Here is a 19,870-nt window from a genome sequence, read left to right as displayed (position 1 = left end):
GGCATATGCTACTTCTTGGTCCTGCAGCTTCCGGCAGAGGTAGGCAATGGGGTGCTCCTCCCCGGCGGCATTTACTTGGCTGAGGACGGCTCCCAGTCCATATGTGGAGGCGTCTGTCTGAACAATAAACCTTCGTTTATAATCCGGGGAAGCAAGGACAGGTGAGCAGGCAAGGGCGTCCTTCAGTTGGTTAAAAGCTCTGTCGCAGGCCAGGGTCCAGCTCACCACTCTGGGCAGGTTCTTCTTTGTCAGGTCCGTCAGGGGCTTGGCCACGGAGCTGAAATTAGGGACAAATTTTTGGTAATAACTAGCAGTACCTAAGAACACCATGATCTGTTTCTTGGTCTGTGGTATGGGCCAGTCTCTAATAGCCTGTATCTTAGCGGGCTCTGGTCGCAGTTTTCCCCCTCCCACTCTATGCCCCAAGTATTGCACCTCGCCCAGACCTATCTGGCATTTGTCTGGTCTAATTGTCAGGCCGGCCTCCTGTATCCAATCTAGATCAGCCTCAACATGATGCAAGTCGTCCTCCCACGTGTGGCTAAAGATTGCGATGTCATCCAAGTAAGCACAGGCAAAGTCTCTGCATCCCTGAAGTAGCTGGTCCACCATCCTCTGGAAAGTTGCTGGGGCATTCTTCATTCCAAAAGGCGTGCTTAGGAATTCAAACAGTCCGAAAGGGGTTATGAACGCTGACCTTTCCCTCCCTGCAGCGGTCAGGGGAATCTGCCAGTACCCCTTGCTGAGATCCAAGGTGGTGACATACTTAGCCGCAGCGAGTTTGTCCACAAGCTCATCAATGCGTGATATAGGGTAGGGGTCACTCATAGTATGGTCATTCAGTCGCCTGTAGTCCACACAAAATTTCGTACTGCCATCCTTTTTGGATACAAGCACCACTGGAGAGGCCCAGGGACTGTGCGAGGCTTGGATAACCCCTAGGGCTAGCATATCCTCCAGCTCTTTGCACATGATGTTTTTGACAGATTCAGGGACCCGGTAAGGTGCTTGTTGCATTGGTGGGACACCGGGGGTGTCCACATTGTGTTGGGTCAGCCTGGTTTGCCCTGGTCTGGAGGAAAACGCGGCCCTGTGCTGTTGGGGAAGAGTATGTTGCAGGGCTCCAAATTAAATAATTAATTAACAGGCCTAGATGGACTGCAGCCATCTTCTTTAAGCCTGGAGAACTGATTAAGACACAAGATGGTGGTGTATCAAAAGAGTTCTGATTTATTGTTACAAGGAGTCAATATTTATACAGACAAAAGCAGGTTGGACTTGACATGATTGGTTATAACATAAGCTGTGGCACATGACTATTGGATAAGGTCTGCATCTCATTATTACACTCCAACCTGGGATGACCTTTAAAGAAGAATCTAAAATATTTATGTGTAAACCAACATCTTACACTAATTCTAGATGTATATCACAGCAAGAGAGATAATGATCACATACTGGTCCACTCCGGCCTTGGGGCTAACGATCAACAGGTTATTTGAACCGGTTTCTACACCCACCCTCAAAGATGACCACAAATAGATAAGGAGTTATAACCCAACCATCAACATTCCACACGCCTTATCCCTTAAAGGGGTCTCTTAGACTCTAAACAGACATCCTTATGAAGCTTATATAAGAAAAAGGTTACAAGATGGCTGACAGAATACAAGATGGAAGATGTGATCCTAACAGTGCTGATGGAGTATATTGGACACTCCCTCTCGCTTTCTAGGAGATCCATTTCTAGGAGATCCGGGAGGGAGTCTCCTTCGGAGCGCTCCTCAGAGGCAAGTTGGCACATGGCAATCATAGGTGGAGCCCGATCGTGATACTCCTTAATCATATTAATATGGACAGTCTTTTGTCGGAGCCCCTGCTCATCTAGTGGTAAGAGGTAGTTGGTGTCATTGAGCTTTCGGAGGACTCTAAAAGGCCCTTCCCAGGTGGTCTGTAGCTTATTTTGGGGATGTGGGACAATCATAAGAACTTGTTGCCCCTCAATACATTCCCGATAGCGTGCTTTGCAGTCATACCAAGTCTTTTGTTGAGTCTGCGCCCTCTGGACCTGCTCTTTAGCAAAATGGGCCAACCAGGCCAGCATGACCCGAAGCTTCAGAACATAAGGGACAACAGGAATTCCGGTATCCTCCACTGGCCCCTCCCAGTGCTCCTTGACTAAGGTTAACGGACCATGAACTTTCCTGCCATACAGCAGTTCAAAGGGGGAAAATCCAGTAGATTCCTGGGGCACTTCCCGATATGCAAACAGGAGATGTGGTAGGTACCTTTCCCAGTCTGGATCAGTCTCAGTAAAGGCTTTTAACATGTTCTTTAGAGTACCATTAAAACGCTCACATAGTCCATTGGTCTGGGGGTAGTAAGGGGTGGTCCTGATCGCCCGCACCCCGCAGGTATGCCATAGACGCTGTACCAGTTCGGACATAAATTGGGTACCCTGGTCTGACAAGATCTCACTTGGGAAGCCAACTCTGGTGAAGACAGTCACAAGGGCCTCGGCTACTTTGGCGGCAGAGACACGGGATAGTGCCACAGTTTCCAGGTATCGGGTGGCATAGTCAACTACTGTCAATATATATTGTTTCCCAGATTTACTAGGTCTAGCCAAAGGCCCGATGATATCAACAGCCACTCGTTGGAAGGGTTCATCGATGACGGGCAAAGGCTGTAAGGGGGCTCTTGGGTGGTCCCCTGGTCGGCCTCTACGCTGACATACATCACAAGTCCGACAGAACTGCACAACAGCCTGAGAGATCCCAGGCCAATAGAACAAGTGAGTAAGACTCCGTTCTGTGCGAGTTTTCCCTTGATGGCCAGCAATGGGAATGTCATGGGCAAGGTGCAGTAGGGAGGCCCGGTATCGCTGGAGAACAACAAGCCGTCTACAATAAGTCCAGGGTTTATCTGGAGAGCAAGCCTCTGTAACCCGGTAGAGGAGTCCATCTTCCTTAATAATCTTCTCACCACCTTCTCCTATCTGTCCAATCTCAGCCCGGGCTCGGAAACTATCCAATGTAGGGTCCGTTTCTACCTCCCTCCTAAACTGTGTTTTGTCCCAAATCACAGGATTATTAGCCCCAAGGGAAAAGTCACTCACCAGTTGGGAAGTTGAGGCCGCTGGGATGGCATCTGGCAGAAAATCTGATCGATCCATATTGGCTTCTCTCTGAGCTTGGCTTCGGGTCACTGCTCCCACAAAGTGGCACTGTAGATTTCCAACATCGTTGCCTAACAGAACATCGGCCGGCAGCCCGCTCATCACACCAATTGCACATCGTTTTGGTCCATAACCATAGTCGAGTTCCACGGTAGCTTTAGGAACACGTCTCCGAGTACCCCCTGCCAACTCGATAGAAAGGCCAGGGCCCTCCTCTAGGGCCTCGGGTCGAACTACTCGGGGGTCCGCTACCGTTAGGAAAGCTCCCGAGTCCCAGAATCCAACAACTGTTCGGCCATCCAGGAGTACCTCCTGCAAGTGCTTCCGCTGAGGGTTTGCGGGATGCGTGGCAGAGGGCTGAATCCCATAGACCCCTGGAGGTGGAACAGATGGGTCATTCATGGAGTCATCTGGGAATGGGGCCAAACTTTCTGTCTTAGGGGTGGTTCCCAGGTAGTGAATAGGCCGAGATGCCACTGTGGCCCGTGCCCCCAAGTTAGCAGGGCAGCTAGTTTGCAAATGTCCAGGCCGCCCCCACCCAAAACATCATCGCTCTAGAGTTCTAACAGTAGGTCATTGTCTAGGAACAGGGTTGTTCATAGCTGGAGGCCGATGGGCTGGGGCAGGGGTAGAGGGTGAAGTGTAATCCTGAGGCCGGACACGAAAGGTGGGTGGCTGGCTGAAGGGTGTCTGGGGGGCTGTGGTAGTTTTCCGCTCGTCTGCAAACAACCTCTTCCACTGCGGCTTGATGGTCAGGCCCTCATCTGCAAGAGAAGCAGCTTGCTCAACTGTGGCTGGGTTCCGTTCCAGCACTCACTCATGGATCTCAGCGGGGCACTGGGAATAGAACTGTTCCTTAAGTATGACTTGGAGGACCTTATCGACTGTGACAGCCCCCTCTCCTTCTAGCCAGTGCTTGCATGCTTGCTTCAACTTGTGGGCGAACATGTGGAAGGAGCTTCCTCCATTGTAAGACAAAGGCGGAACTGAACTCGGTAGGTCTCTGGAGCGACTGCATAATACTTCTGCACCACTCTTTTAATGGCCTCATAGTCCCGCTGACCACTAGGGTCCATGGCTCTGAGAGGTTCCGCAGCCCCATCTCGTAGGTGCCCCACCAGATACCGGACCCAATCCTTCTCTGGGACTTCCATCAGGCGGCACTGGTGTTCGAAGTCCTGAAAATATCCATCAACATCCCCAGCCGCTTCATCAAAGGTCTTGAAGTGTTTATGGGACACATATTGTGGTTCTCTCACTGTTGGGCTAGGTGTCGGCGTTTGATTATAATTCCCCTTAGTTATCTCAGCCATTCGCATTTCATGCGCCATTCTTTCCTTTTCATGCGCTATTCTCTGTTCCTCCTTCTTGTTTTCCTGAGCCCTCTGTAATGCTCTACTCCTTTGCTCTGCAGTTGCTTCTAGCCCCAGCACTGCCAATTCCTCCTCATACAAAACAACCCATCTGCTCTTTTGGGTCTGTACCTGCTGCTCCCGTATCTCTACTGTCTCCTGGGGGCAGCCCTCCTCATTGTCGCTTTGCAGGGTCATCTCCTCCAGTGCCTCGATCAGTTGATCTTTCGTTCTTCCCTGATAACTCAGGTTTAGTTCCCGGGCCCTTATTTGTAGATTTGCCATAGTCCAGTTCCTGTATTCTGAGGTTGTGGCTCCATTAATTGCTGGGCTGTTGTAGTCCATCTCGCTGTCCGCTGTTGATCCCACCGCTGCCAACCAGTTGTCAAAGAGCTGAAGATCTCTTGAATCAACAGGGACAAAAGAGGACGGAGATAGCAGCAATTTATTGTATTCCACAAAGTTAGTAGCCGGCAGCGGTCACATCAGCCGAAATAACAATAAGTCCACGGAAGTCACAACTCAATGATAGCTTTGGTTCCTTGATCCTTTAACTAAATCCTGGCTCTCTGCAGAGCAGTTCACAGGCCGGCTAACCCATACTAACTGCTAACTACAAACATAAACTAACACTGTTCCATCCTATATCTGTGGGTGGGAAGGGCTGAGTCAGACTCCCTGTCTCCTTTGGACAATGCACCATCCAACATCTTCTTGGAGACACCAATCAGATTATCTCCACCCATTGTCCTCACTTGTCCTCGCTAGTTAGAGGTATTTGCATACAATGTGCTAACACACTAGACCCTAATCAGCCAACTACACATTGATGTATACAACAGGTTAGAGAATACATTCCACACGAAATATATATTACACATTGCCTATAGTATAGACTCTAAACATCCCGTGACAACACAGATCTTATTGACATGATTGGACAGACTAGTGTAGCATAGTGAGCTATTCTGCCCTTTGCAAGCAAGACAAACAGATGGAATGAAGAGTGATACCTTCAAATTCTGATCTGGCCATACATCTTTTCTCATATGTTTAAATGTATCAAAACGCTTTAAAGATTTGACAGTGCTGAAACTCTCCATTTGGTGACCATCTTTTCGTGTTAGAAATAGAAGATTAGCAGTTGATTTACATTATAGCTATACACTTGAATATAGCCTTAGAAACTCGAAAATATGCTTTGTTTGCATATTTGGCTGGAAACAGATCATAATAAGTAGCAAAATTCTAACAATTTTGTATTCCTTGAAAAATGCAGATAATGTTCCACTGGAAGAGACGCAAAACTAAGTATATAATTAGCATTTCAAAACTATATTGTTTCTTAATAGGTTGCCACCTATTTTGCACTGGCCTTTGCACAGGCTGATGCAAAGTACACAAGGGATAAGATAATCACTGCAGCTATCTCTTGGCCCCCATAAAGTTTCATTGACTGTTGGCAGCGCATCCCTGCTTATACTGGCCAATGTGTTTCAGACAATCTTGCATAAAAGATATGAGTTTATAAATGAGCTTTTTTAAGCAGTTGGGCTGCAGTCGCAGTTTTTGTAAAGTTAGGTCATTAAAGTGGACCTTTCACATCTTGGGACACATGTGGTGTACTACACCGCTAGAAAGCTGATAGTGCGCTGAATTCAGCGCACTATTGGCTTTCACATTCTGTGCCCCTGGTGAAGAGCTATCGGTGCTGGTACCGTAGCTCTTCACCGTCAGAAGGGCATTTCTTACAGTCAGACAGTCAGAATGCCCTTCTTCACAGCAGCTCCTATAACACTGTACTATGAGAGCGGTGAGGAACGCCTCCCTCCCCTCCTGATAGTGCTCGACCATACCAATCATCATCGCTGGGCGGTAAGCAATGCCCCCTCTCACAGTACAGCGCAATAGACGCTACTGTGAGGAAGGGCGTTCCTGACTGACTGTTAGAAACGCCCTTCTGACAGTGAAGAGCTATGGTATCGGCACCGATAGCTCTTCATCAGGGGCACAGAACATGAAAGCCGATAGTTCCCACGTGCCCCAGGAGGTAAAAGGTCCTCTTTAATTAATAAAACCCTGAAAACCCCTTTAAGGGAGAATTCACATTATTGAGTGACCCTTCATATTTTATGCTATCAGGGACAAAATGCTGATCAGAGTGGTCAACAAGATGTTTCCTTGTTCATCTCTCCTCCATAAACTAATGTAAAAGATGTAATAACATATATATTTTGATTATACTTATAATTCCTTGAGTATTACAGACATACAGATATTACAGTGGTTGGATCGCCTTATAAATGTTGATGACTTATCCTGAGGATAGGTGCAGGTATGAAAGTGACACCCAGTATCATCTTAGACTAACTCATATCAGCTGCTTCCAACTACTCAAATACGCAGCCCATAGACCCAGAAGCAGTTGGGTCTGTACACTATGTAATAGCTCCGGCATATTGCTGAAGATTAGCTCCTATTCATTCGACATACTGACATATAAGAGTTTTTTTTTTTCTTTTTGCAGTAATTGAAAGATGGCCACTACTTGGAATGTTTTTGATGGGAGTTTGTAGAAATGAAAACACAGGCTTCTACACAAGTATTATTTTACTTGCTATAAGTCAGCAATTCTGGGTATAGCACTATGAGCAGCCTTTCCTGCTGAAGATGTCACAACCCAGTAATGTCTGCAGATGAACCAGGTAGATAACTGGCTATTTAGAGCTGTGGTCTCCATTATTTAGCTATACGTTGCAAAATAGTTGCAATAGTTTGCGACAGCTCGGGAAGCACAGACTTAATATCTATGTGTTATTAGACTGAACCTGCTGGTTTCTCAAGCCTTTTTTCAATGTCCCTGACCTCTAGGAAAAAAAAACAAACAAACTGTATTTTCACATTTATTTTTAATGCCCCCACATCTGCCTGTGTCTGTTCCCATTGACTCTATTGTTAAAAAAAAAAAAAAAAACCACGATGGACACTGTCTTCCGTCATGTTTGTTTACTTTTAATGAAGAAAAATTCCTGCATGCACAACTTTTTCTTCTGTTAGATAAGTAACATACATAACGGAAGAAAGCTTCAGTCAAGCCCTTCAGGTCAGACAGCATTAAAGGGGTAGTCCCACGTCGCATACTCACCAGTCTTCGTTGCTGTAAAATCTTCTGTCTTCCTGCTTTGTTGTGTCATTGGTGGGTAGGGTTACATATGCAAAGCCAGCGGCGAGATGCCGCTGGCCCTGCGTGCACGCTCATAGATAGTGAGACCAGCCTTCACAATGCGAATACAGACCCGGCATCCGCCTCTCTCTATTACAGCGGATCTCATCTATGAGCTTGCACGCAGGGCCAGCGGCATCTCGCCGCTGGCTTTGCATATGTGAATACAGACCCGGCATCCGCTGTTTTTCCGCTCCTCCCCCCCCCCGAATAGCAGCATCGCTCCTGCTGCTGCTGGCTTCATGCAGGGCAGGAGCATAGCGATGTTGCAGGCATCTGTGCCGACGTCTAACCCTCTCCGGCATCCCCCTCTCTATTACAGCGGATGCCAGGTCTTTATTGGCGGCCCCTTCCCCCCAAAGGGTAAACTACCCCCCCTCCAGGCTCGCTCCCGTGCACTTAGTCCCTCCTCCCTCAGAGCAGCAGATACATCACTTGACTTATGACCAGAAAAGTCAAGGGTTGTGTCAAAAAAAAAATGAATAAGGTAATATAGTGGACAAACAAAGCAGTTTTGCTGAAGCAGTGTATTTAGGAAAAGTCTTACATTCACATTAACAAGCAGTATAGATAGGATCTTTGTGATGGGACAACCCATTTAAAAAGGGACAATTATGCCTTTTTGAACAAAAAAGGGGCAAAGTGCACATAGCTTATAAAGGCACATCTAAGCACGTGTTAACATGTGCACAACATTTAGACCGGGGCGTAACTATGGCGTAAATGTCATGGTGTACCTGCAGAAAAAAACACCACGTTTTACATTCACAGCCAAGTGGATTCCCTACTATGTGGCAAAAATAAAAAAATAAAAACGCTGCAGACACTATTATAGTTTTGGAAATCGCAGCATGTCAATGATACCTTCAGAAATGCCAGTAGTGTCCCTATAGGTATAATTGAAGCAGAAAGTCCACAGAGGAAAATTTTGCGAACTTTCTGTATAAAGCGATGCAGGAAGAATCGTAATGTATTGCTGTCAAGCTTTGTTGCTGTGGGATGCCATATGTGGTTTAAAGAGGACTTTTCATGAGTTGGCGCACATGCGGTTATATATACCGCTGGAAAGCCGACAGTGCGCTGAATTCAGTGCACTGTTGGCTTTCACGATCTGTGCCCCAGGTGAAGAGCTATTGGTGCCGGTACCGTAGCTCTTCACAGTCAGAAGGGCGTTCCTGACTGATTGTACTGCCTATAGCGCTGTACTGTGAGAGCGGGAACACCTGCCTCTCTTCCTGATAGTATTCATACTGTACTGATGGGGGGGATCCTCACCGCTCTCACAGTACAGCACTATAGGCGCTGCTGTGAGGAAGGGCATTCTTGACTGACTGTCAGGAACGCCCTTCTGACAGTGAAGAGCTACGGTACCGGCACCGATAGGAATAGTAGGAATATCTGCACTGTGTGGACTATGGGGTCATTCCATGTCAAGTGGACCAGTGCTTCCCACTCAACCATCTCCGATTTTGCTGAAAATTTATAAGGATGTACATGTATGTTTGAAACGAGGTTCTGTAAATTTTTAGGGCCAGTTATCAAATACCTGGGGCACTGTTGACCTTTCACTATAAAATCAGCTAAGAGGATTTTGCAAACTTTGGCACATAGCCATTAGAGTTCTATACTGGTTATGGTGCTGAAATTTGACATACTAGCTCAACTTTTGCTGCTAAACATGATAAAATTATTACCGGCTATCACAAAACAATATATCGGCCGCAATTTTGTGTCAAAGTAGCTTGAAAATCACGCCGCATGACATTTATGCCAAACTTTGCCCAAATATAACTCAAGACCAAAAAACAATAGTAACTGGTGCTTTGCCCTGTACACCAAACATCTACATGACTTTGCATTGCTGCAATATCATGGTCAAAGCATATGTATTTGTGGAGATATTCACACCCACATATGATGAAAAACATATAAAATTCAAATTTTACCTATTTTAGGTCAAATTTCTCAAAAAGGGTACCCCTAAAATCTATCAGCTCTGATATCATTGGAAAGAGCACATTTTTCTCTACAAGGATCGTTTTTTGTTTTTTTTTGGAGCCTCTCAGTTTAAGAAAAGAAAAATGCCACCGAACATGGTTTTTTTTAATCATACGCAATGAATGGTAACTGCACTATTCAAACCCTTGCGTTGGTCCATGGTGGTTATACCACTACCAATTCCCTAAGAATTGGTATTATAATCCTATTAAGAATTGTAATAATACTGTCTTTCGAGAATTGGCAGCCCCATCGCCTAGGAGCCATGGCCGATAGCCATGCAAGGCCAGCCACGGGCGGTCTCTTTATCGCAGGTTCCGAAGCCTGAGGGTGGGTGTCTTTGCCTAGGATCCCAAGCCTAATATTGGGTATCTTTTGTTGGTTCCCAAGCCATAATGTTCAGTCTAAGTGGTCTGGAATTGTTGCTGAATTTGCAACATAATCGGTTCAGAGAAGCTGTATTGTCGTCCCATTGCTGTTGCAGCTGATACATTGCCTGTATTTACGATAGCAACTGGTGGATGGGAAATATTTCTGAAATTTCAGTCGACGACCATGATGCATTAATAAATTTTATGCATCCTCATGGACCAGCTAGCTTCTTTCACTGGCCGGTGAGAAATTATACCTGCTGGATTCCCGAGCAATCATTGCAATACTTCCAGCACCAGCTGCAGCTGATGTGGAATGACCCTATGGCATGATTTCCCGTCGGGAGGAGCAGAAGGCCGTCCGCAGCAGATAGGAGGCAAGATTTTACACAGCATGTAAAAATGTTTTGTCACCGTAGCTTACGGCAATAAGCATAACCTCTAGACTTTACATAAGAGTTCTGCTGAGGATTCTCTAAGGACATTTTCAAACATCAATGTTAATTAGGCCGGGAGAGGTGAAAAAAAACAAAACAAAAAACATACTCAGGGCGTGTTCACACCTGCACTTGGTCTCCGCTTTGCAAGTTTTCATCTTCTGCCCAAGAAACTGTAAAGATGGAAACAGCAGCCACTTCTCATTTTAATGGGTTTGCAAAGTGTCTGGCCGTGAGCGTTTCGTGGTCTCCGCAGTGAAACAGGTTTATTTTTTTTAACTACACACAAAGTCAGACATGTAGGACTTTGTGACCGGTTAAAAAAAAAAAAGGTTTTGCCGTGAGACCACAAAACGCTCACGGGTAGGCACTGTCTGCTGAGCTTACATCGCCTGTCGGCAGAAGACGGAAACCTGAAAGCAGAGATCGGGGCGCAGATGTGAACCCGCCCTCACCTGTCCCCAGTGTCTCCCAGCATGGTCCTGTCCTGCTGCTCCAATGTTTCTTTCAGCACAAGTCCCCTCCGCACGTGACTGCTGAGACCAGTCAGCGGCCTCAGGACATCACAGCTGATGAGGACCTACGCATAAAAAGGCATTTGTGCAGCAGGACTGGACCGCAGTGGGAGGACACCGGAGCACCAAGGACAGGGGATTATTTTTTTACATTTTTTTCACCTCCACCAGACTAATAAAAAAAAAATAACCCTGGACAATTTAAAATAAGGCAGTTAAGAGACAGCCACACCTGCCATTCCCGTCTCTAAGTAAGTATGTGATTGATGAGTAGCAGCCATATGCCTCCACCCAGGAGCTAGAGCAGACACTTCCGTATTGTACAACATCACATCGCATAGAACAGAACACGCGGCCATCACATCACGTGACCGCTCACTCGCTAGCAGACAATAGAGTTTCCGGAGCAGTCACAGAGCGTCCACCATAGAGACGCCGCGTGTGCTACAGAAATTGTCTTTACTTCCTGCAGCGGCGACGTGTTTCCGGTTTGCACAGCAATGGCGTTGGAAACCGTACCGAAAGATTTGAGGCACCTGAGAGCGTGTTTACTGTGTTCCTTGGTAAAGGTAAGAGGTTTAAGAGATGGACGACTTGTGTGTAAAGTAATACTTGTGTTATTTGTTGCGTTGTCCACACCGGAGTGAAGGCACGAGCCATTTACGTGTACATGTTATGCTGAGACTTGTAGAGCTTTTATATGCTGGTTGGCCGCAGAGTCAGCAGGAGGTGGTCACGTATCCGGTACCGGTTACTGTGTTTGCACGGTATGTGTTTGTAACGACCATATGATGGAGATCTGTATAGATCAGTAAACGTAACATAAATGAACTACTTCCGGGTCAATGGAGGGGAGCAAAACGAATTTAGCTTTCCAATCTCATTTAAAGTGCCAAGGCAACCGTCCAGTGCCCATCACATATTAAAGGGGTTGCCTAGGGTAACCATTTTTTTTGGCTGGGGAAGGTGAGAAAATAAAAACCATACTCTCCTGTTCCCATTGATCTGGTGTCTTCCAGCGCAGATTGGCCCTGCTACTCCGGTGCTTTCTTCTGGTGGAAGTCCCCACTACATGTGACTATTAATGGCCTCAGCCATTAATGGACATCATTACCTGTGATATCCTGTGTCCTGTACTATGGGAAAGGGACACAGGACATCACAGTGTGGCAGGACCTTGCGCTGTATGAAAACAGCAGAGTAGCAAAATCAGACCACGTTCGGAAACACCAGAGCATTTGGGACAGGTGAGAATGGTGGTGTTTGGGTTTTCGTTTTCAACCTTCCCTGTCCTAATATATATAAAAGAAAAAATAGTTTATTCTGGACAACCCCTTTAAGCAAAAGTCTTGAAGTTTCCCAACTGTGTTTTTTTTTTTTTTTTTTAAATAAATCAGCTGATTGTCAAAAAAAATAAAAGGGGTGATATTCTCCCTACCAAACCTCTACAGCTACCATGCCAGTTCTCTCCTGGTGTTTTTACTGTGTTTATCCAGCAATGATGTGCCAATACAGCATGTGAACTCTGCAGCCAATCAGAGATTACCTTAGTAGTGTCAACAATGTCACTGCAGCGTCCACTTGTTGACACTACTACATTTGTTATTTTATGATACTTGCTGGGCATTAGACCGTTGTCTGTGTCCAGTTCAGCAATGCAATGGCCAACAATCGTTCTCTTGGTTATCAGCAGAAAGTTACATCTCTTCCAACTTGCTTATAAAACCACAAAAGCATCTTTACGGAGTTCATAGCAAACAAGCCTCGTTATTTTTGTATCACTTCCTACTAATTAGAACTATGACATTTGTCCTATTGTGTATTAGAGTCTGGAGCTCTGATAACAGGTTGTCATATCCCAATTATATTTGTTATTAATTTCTCTTGCAGACCATTGACCAGTTTGAATACGATGGATGTGATAACTGTGATGCCTACTTACAGATGAAGGGCAATAGGGAGATGGTATATGATTGCACAAGCTCTTCTTTTGACGGGTAGGTTTCTTTTATATTGTCGGCATTTTTTCTCTATTTGTAAGTATAATGAGGTTTCTGGCTGTCGCTGCTCAGTATAGATTCCCTGGTTAAAGTGAGTCTACCACGTCCCCTGAGCATATTCAGCTGCCACCACTATGTTACAGAGCCCATTACAGTGATAAACTACATACCTGTTATGTATGTCACTTTTGCAGATTTCAAGAAAAGCAACTTTGAAGTCTTATGCAGATGAGGCAGTTGGTGCACTGGGAGCATGCCTTTAGATCAGGAGCACTGCTTCTGCTACTCAAACCATTGTAATCTCCTGCCTGCACCACCTCATACAGATGGAGTTGATATTCTATTACATCCTGCTTGAGCAGCAAGAACAATTCTAGAGCTGAAGGCCTCATCCTAGTGCACCAATTGCCTCTTTCATGTACAACGTTAAGGCCAGGGGCCCAAGGGCTGGGAACGCCGCAATTTGCGCTGCGGGAAAAATCACGTTATACAGTACATGCAAAGTGGATGGGATTCATGCGAACACCATGCCCTCTTTGTGGGAAAAACCGCAGCACGGACATGCTGCGATTTCCAAAACCAGCACGGTTTTGAAAATCGCAGCATGTCAGTTATATCTACGGAAACGTCAGCGGCTTTCCCATAGATATAAGGGTAACAGAAAGTCAGCGGAGGAATCCTCCATGAATTTTCTGTTTAAAGCGCTGCGGGAAGAACTGTGATGTGTTCCCGCTGCAGTCGTTCTTCGCATTAGTGAAGCGTTTCCGTACTGTGGGGCCTTAGCCTAAAGCTGTTTTTCTACAACTCTACAAGTGATATGCCTAATAAGGATACAATGTTTATTACTGTAATGTGATGGCAGTAGACTCCATTAAAGCTTGTTATCTCGGTTCTGCAAAATGTGCTTTTATAGACCTAGAAAAACAGACAACAGTGTCATACTGATACTATGCAGATTGTCTTTTGACTTCACTGGGGAAAGTCATCTGCTAAAATGCATCAAAAAGTGAAATGTCACTTCATTTATTGTATCCCATCTAAATGAATAAGTTGTTTTTCAAGTGAACAGTAAATGCATGCTGGATCAAATTACATTCTTTGACAATGACCAAAAGTCACCTATGGGTGCGCCAAACAGCACTGTAGCAGTCTCTGTGGTCAGTGGGGAGATGTAAGCTACATTTTCCAGAATTCTTCCTCTGGCATGCCAAATAACTAGCATATGTGCATTAGCCAGAGAGAACAAAATGAGCCAGTGTGCCACAAAGTAAGCCAGATGATGGGTGGCTTAAAGTTGGGCTTCATGCACATGACCTTTTTTGTAGCTCGAAGGTGTTCCGATGCTCCGTTTAAATATTTGTACAGCACGTCCTATAAAATATTGGAGGGAAATGTAGCATCGAAACACCCCGGTCTGAACACTTAAGTTCACACAGCCTGGGGCAACACAGTGGCTCAGTGGTTAGCAGTGCAGCCTTGCAGCGCTGGAGTCCTGGGTTTGAATCCTGCCAGGTACAACATCTGCAAGGAGTTTGTGTGTTCTCCCTGTGTTTGTGTGGATTTCTTCCCATTCTACAAAGAAATACTGATAAAAAGTACATTGTGATTCCTATATGGGGCTCACAATCTACATAAAAAAAAAAGTTTGCACAACCTAAACTTAAGACAGGGCTACTAATATGTCGTATTGCATCCTATACCATTAAGAAGATTTCTGGCCTCATAATCAATTTGCATAGAGTGAGCAAGGGAAATAGACTCAGATACCTAATCTAGAGCTGTAAAAGAAATAAGTTACATTGATACCTCTCTAAAAGATAGTTTTCCAGTAACAAATATTTACATAAGGATTATATTTTATTGGAACATCATCAGAGTATACGGAAATGACTTTGCCTGAATTCTTTTTGCAGGATTGTTGCAATGATGAGTCCTGATGACAGCTGGGTATCCAAGTGGCAGAGAATAAGTGAGTGCGCTTTACCCAAAAGTTGGGGAAGATTTGTTAACTGGTACTTAAAGGTTCCTATAAAGTTCAGCTTCTATACTCTACATCCAACTGGAGCAACTTCTCTATTTGGGGGTATAGAATACAGGGGTCAGAGCTTAACTACTGTAAACGGTGGTTCCCAGCCTTAAAGGGGTTCCCCGGTGGGTAGTGTATTTTTAAAACTTTGCATCTTTCTGCACTAGTTTTTATAAGTGACATCTTTGTTTGTCCCCATGTGCATTCAGAGCATTGGAGCAGTCAAGTAAGCAGCTAAGGGCTCGTTCACATCTGCGCCCGGTCTCCGTTCTGCAGGTTTCCGTTTCCTGCACAAAACAGAGGCAGGAGACGGAAACCTGCAGGACTCTTTCAAACCCATTCAGTTGAATGGGTATGAAAGATGTCCGGCCGTGAACGGCAGTGAACGTTTTATGTTCTCCGCCGCGAAACCGGTTTTTTAAAATCGGACACAGAGTCGGACATGCAGTACTCTGTGTCCGGTTTTAAAAACCGGTTTCGCGGTGGAGAGCATAAAACGCTCTCCACCGCTAACGGCCGGACCCGCTCTGACAGCTTTCCGTCTTCTGCCGGCAGAAATCAATTTGTATAAGACAACTTTGGCTGAAGATCTGTTATTACAACTGTGAGTAGAGAGTGGATCCCAAAGCATTAGGACCATTTACTGCTTTGTAAACAGACTTTGTATAGGCTGGAACACTGCTTAGCTAAATTGACGTGGAAATTTCAGTTCAGCTGAGCTTTGTTTCCGCTGGTAAATCTGGCTGATGTATGAACCATTGTTCTGGCTCACAGACAGCCATCCATGTGGAATCCAGCCTAAGTAAAATGTCTTTTTGCCGTATTTCTTAGATTGCAGGACAAATATATGTAGGCAGGGAATCCTATGTCATTTTACTCTATCCAGCTGATATACTGAGCGTTTTCTTTCTCTCTCACTCAGCTAACTTCAAACCTGGGGTGTATGCCGTATCTGTCACGGGGCGACTACCGCAAGGTAAATGTTTGACAACCTAATCCTTACTAAAATAGGGTTCCTAAATGGTACCATTTACTGTTGCTGCTTTATATACAGTAAATGATTGTTGTAGTGCCATATATTGTAGATATATCAGATGTGATGTTGTTCAGTGGCCACATTAGGGGATCATTAATTCGATAGTTTATTCACTTACGCTCTGAATCTTGATGCTTTGATTGTCAAAAAACTCTTTAAGAATTGGCATCAACATTAATATATCTGCAGCAGATGCACTAATTCACAAGGGGAAAACACAGATTGACTCTAACCTATCTGCGAGGCTTGGTTATTATGCCAGGCTCTGGTGACAGTCTCTTTTTAATAGTTGCATGTTGACAGTTTATTGTGTAACTATATCCTAATAGGCATTATAATGGTTTGTGTTTTTAAGTCTTTAAAGGGGTTGGCCACTTTCAGACCAATATTGACAAATATAAAAAAATAAATAAATATAAAAATATAAAAAAATAGGAGATAAAACTCTGACCATGGTCATGTGATTTACGGTCCATGGTCATGTGATGTACACAGGTGCACAGCTGATTATCAGGCAGATGTCTGATTACTGTGCTGTGACTATAACTAGCTGTGCACCTGTGTACTCATCACATGACCATAGACCGTAAATCACATGACCATAGACCGTAAATCACATGACCATGGTCAGACTTTTATCCACTAGAAGTAACAGCATGAATGACTACAAGCAGAGATCTAGAAAACCGTGAGGAATTGATACAGAAAATATATTGGAAAATTGTATATCTTTTTATTTTACATTTGTTTTTCAATATTGGTCTGAAAGTGGCCAACCCCTTTAAGTGTGCTAAGGAATTGCTATTTGACTAAGCTTACATGTGTTTTTTGTAGCGGTTTTTACATTGTTTTCAGATTAAAACACAGGAGTGGACACAACAAAGGAGAAATATTAGTCATTGGTTCTTACTTTTCCTTCCTACTGGATCCACTCCTGGCTTTGACTCAAAATGTGTGTGTATCCAGGCTTTGAGCTGACTTCTCATATATGTGCATAGGTAATAGTGTGACATCTGAGAATTTTAAAGGGCTTGTCTGGGATAACTTAAAATCCCTACACTACTCTAAGTACCCTTCCCCCTCCTACTTTTATAAATAATATCAATGATCAAAATGAATAGTTACCCATATACCTGGGGCCGTCATGATGTGACGGCCCCAGGGACGTTATCTGATTATCCAGTGACGATCCGTTTCCTCATTTCTGGAAACGGACTGTCTACTGCTCTACGGGAATACAGCTTTTTTTGTTGCACATTTTGCTACGGGTTTATGAGACAAAGCCAAGATTGGCTACAAAAGGAATGGGAAATATCTAGGAAGTTCTTATACTTCTCCCTTCTGCTCAGTATTTCCTGACTTTGGCTAAAAAAAACCCAAAAAACGCGGTAAAATCTGCAATAAAAAATAGCTGCATTTCCGCAATATGGGGCTTCAGCCCAAGGCTGAGTTCACACTGAGTATTTTGGTCTGGAATCTGCCTCAAAATCAGCCTCCAAAAAAAAGCCTCCCAATAGGATTCTATTGGGAGGCTTTTTTTTTTTTTTTTTTTTTTTTTTTTTAGGTGGATTCCTGACCAAATTCCTGAGCAAAAAACTCTGTGTGAACTCAGCCTAAAGTTACTGCTGTTGCCAGTGATTGCTTGTAGTGGTCGCATGTTGCTGGAGGTCCATATACAGGAGCTTAGGGATCAGTAACGTGAGTTATTATTATTTACCAAGTGGTTTAAAAAAAAAAATCATTTGGACAATCCCTTTGTGTTTAGACTAATGCAGCAGTTTTACATTGGTTAAAACCAACTGTATCTCATATACTATAAGTATTCTTCTAAGTCACGAATAAATAAGCATTACATCGATGACCAGCTTAAGGATTAATTCAATGTTTTCAGTCATTTCCCATCACGTACGGCAGCTTTTCTTATAACTGGAGCTATGCATGCTGTATATCCATACATGGGTGTTTGGTTTTAGACCGTAGACTGGGTTGTGCATATTACAGGAAGCAAATAGACATCATCTAATTATCTTTCACTTGTACTCTGACTTTGTTATAGGTATTGTACGTGAGCTGAAGAGCCGTGGCGTGGTTTACAAATCCAGAGACACTGCCATCAAGACGTGACTGCAACAGAAGGGCCGAAGCAGAGATTGGGTTGATGTCTATGTCTTCTCTTCCGTTGGTTTTACTTTCCTGTTATGTTGCTGAAGCTGTGGTTTCCCTGTAGTTAGGGGGGGGAGGGTTGTGCCACTGAGTGCACCGCATATACAGGCACATTATGTCTCTGTTCTTACATCAGACAGATAAAAACCAGAGAAGAGTTCTGGGGATATTTTTGCAGTCTTGTTTAAGGAAAAAAACAAACAATAAAGATGATTTGCTGTATAAGATCCTATTCTGGTATACACACAATGATATATTTCTGTGTTGTTTTTTTTTTTTTCTTTTCTTTGTTTTTTTTTTTAAATAAATGTCAAATTGATATTCTTGTCATATCATCTATGTCGTCTTGCTACACGAAACTGCAGAGACCTCCATTGCTGCCTATTTCCGGAACCTGACAGACAGTTACATACTGTTTAAAATAACTAGTAAGTGTGAAACTGCGCAGCGACACCACAGTTCGCTCTTAACCCCTTCCCCACCACATAGACGTCACAAGTCTTAAATCTACTAGAGCTGTGGAAAGGAAGTGGCTAAGAGTTACTGTGAGAGCTAAACTGAAAGAACATGGTGACTAAAAGTGTCTCTCCCCCGTCTCCCTAAATAGCACAGAGCCCAGGTTTTATCCTTGAATGAGTATATATGCACCCCCACAAGCTTTGATGTATGTTTTAATAGCCATATTATTTTATTTATTTGTCATGATAGTGTTTAGGGTTGCCTTTTGAACTTGAAGCAGATTTTGTAGGAGTTAGAAAGGGTTACATTTCAACGTGCCACATATTTCCATATATGGATACAACAGCTTCTCTTAAACTCGCGGCCCTAAAACCGGCAAGTCGTAAGAAGCTTTGTCACTTCCTGTGCGGTCAGAAGGGAGGCAGAAAGAGAAGCTTTCTCGTAGAGGGGGCAGGAAACTAGCTCTATCGAGTCTGCAGTCAACATTCAGTCTATCTTTACAATCACTTCTTTAAAACCAACATGTATGACCTGGTGACTCTTCGTTCAGCGAATGTATTCCGTTTTATATTACAGTTTATGTAGCTATTATTATTTTGCCAGAACTGTTAGCGAACAATCTTGCTTATCCAAGGAACTGGTATATAATAAAAAAAAAAGAGCCCTGGTTTATACTGTATAACACTGAAGAAAAAAAGTGCTGCAAACATTAACTTTCATGGGTAGGTAAAAAAGCAGTGCACTTGTTACAGGTCTTAGCAGCTGAGGTAGGGGAGGAGATAGTGCTGATGGCAAAGGGAAATATATTTAGGCTAAGGCCCCACCTTTACGGAAAACGCCATCATTTCCATAAGTATAAGTGACATACAATTTGCAAAATGTGTGTTTCAAGTTGCAGCTTTTCTGCTGCAGATTTTTTTTCTGCAATCCCACCTACTTCGCAAGTACTGTGAAACATGGTGGTTACAATGCTGTGTTTTTTGCAACATGGGGGCCCCAGCCTAAGGCTTGGTTCACACATCAGTATGCCATCCGTCCATTTGAATTCAGTTTGAGACTTTAAAGGTTGGTTCACACTAGCGCTTGTATTCCGTCCGCAAGGAGTCCGCATG

At 44.2% G+C, this 19,870-nt stretch overlaps 1 protein-coding gene across 1 annotated transcript; it reads left to right on the top strand.

The window, feature by feature from the left end:
- Positions 1 to 11,542: 11,542 nt before the first annotated feature.
- Positions 11,543 to 18,524, top strand: SUPT4H1 (SPT4 homolog, DSIF elongation factor subunit). The gene is made up of 5 exons (XM_075263900.1): positions 11,543 to 11,643; positions 12,965 to 13,071; positions 14,988 to 15,043; positions 16,023 to 16,076; positions 18,193 to 18,524. The coding sequence occupies exons 1-5, from the start codon at positions 11,575 to 11,577 to the stop codon at positions 18,258 to 18,260; spliced, it is 354 nt and encodes a 117-aa protein (XP_075120001.1). The 5' UTR covers positions 11,543 to 11,574; the 3' UTR covers positions 18,261 to 18,524.
- Positions 18,525 to 19,870: the final 1,346 nt, after the last annotated feature.

This window comes from Leptodactylus fuscus, chromosome 2 (genome assembly GCF_031893055.1).
Source record: "Leptodactylus fuscus isolate aLepFus1 chromosome 2, aLepFus1.hap2, whole genome shotgun sequence".
Classification (NCBI taxonomy): Eukaryota; Metazoa; Chordata; class Amphibia; order Anura; family Leptodactylidae; genus Leptodactylus; species Leptodactylus fuscus.
The sequence above is the reverse complement of the archived record's forward strand: the minus strand, read 5'-3'. Positions and strand labels throughout refer to the sequence as shown.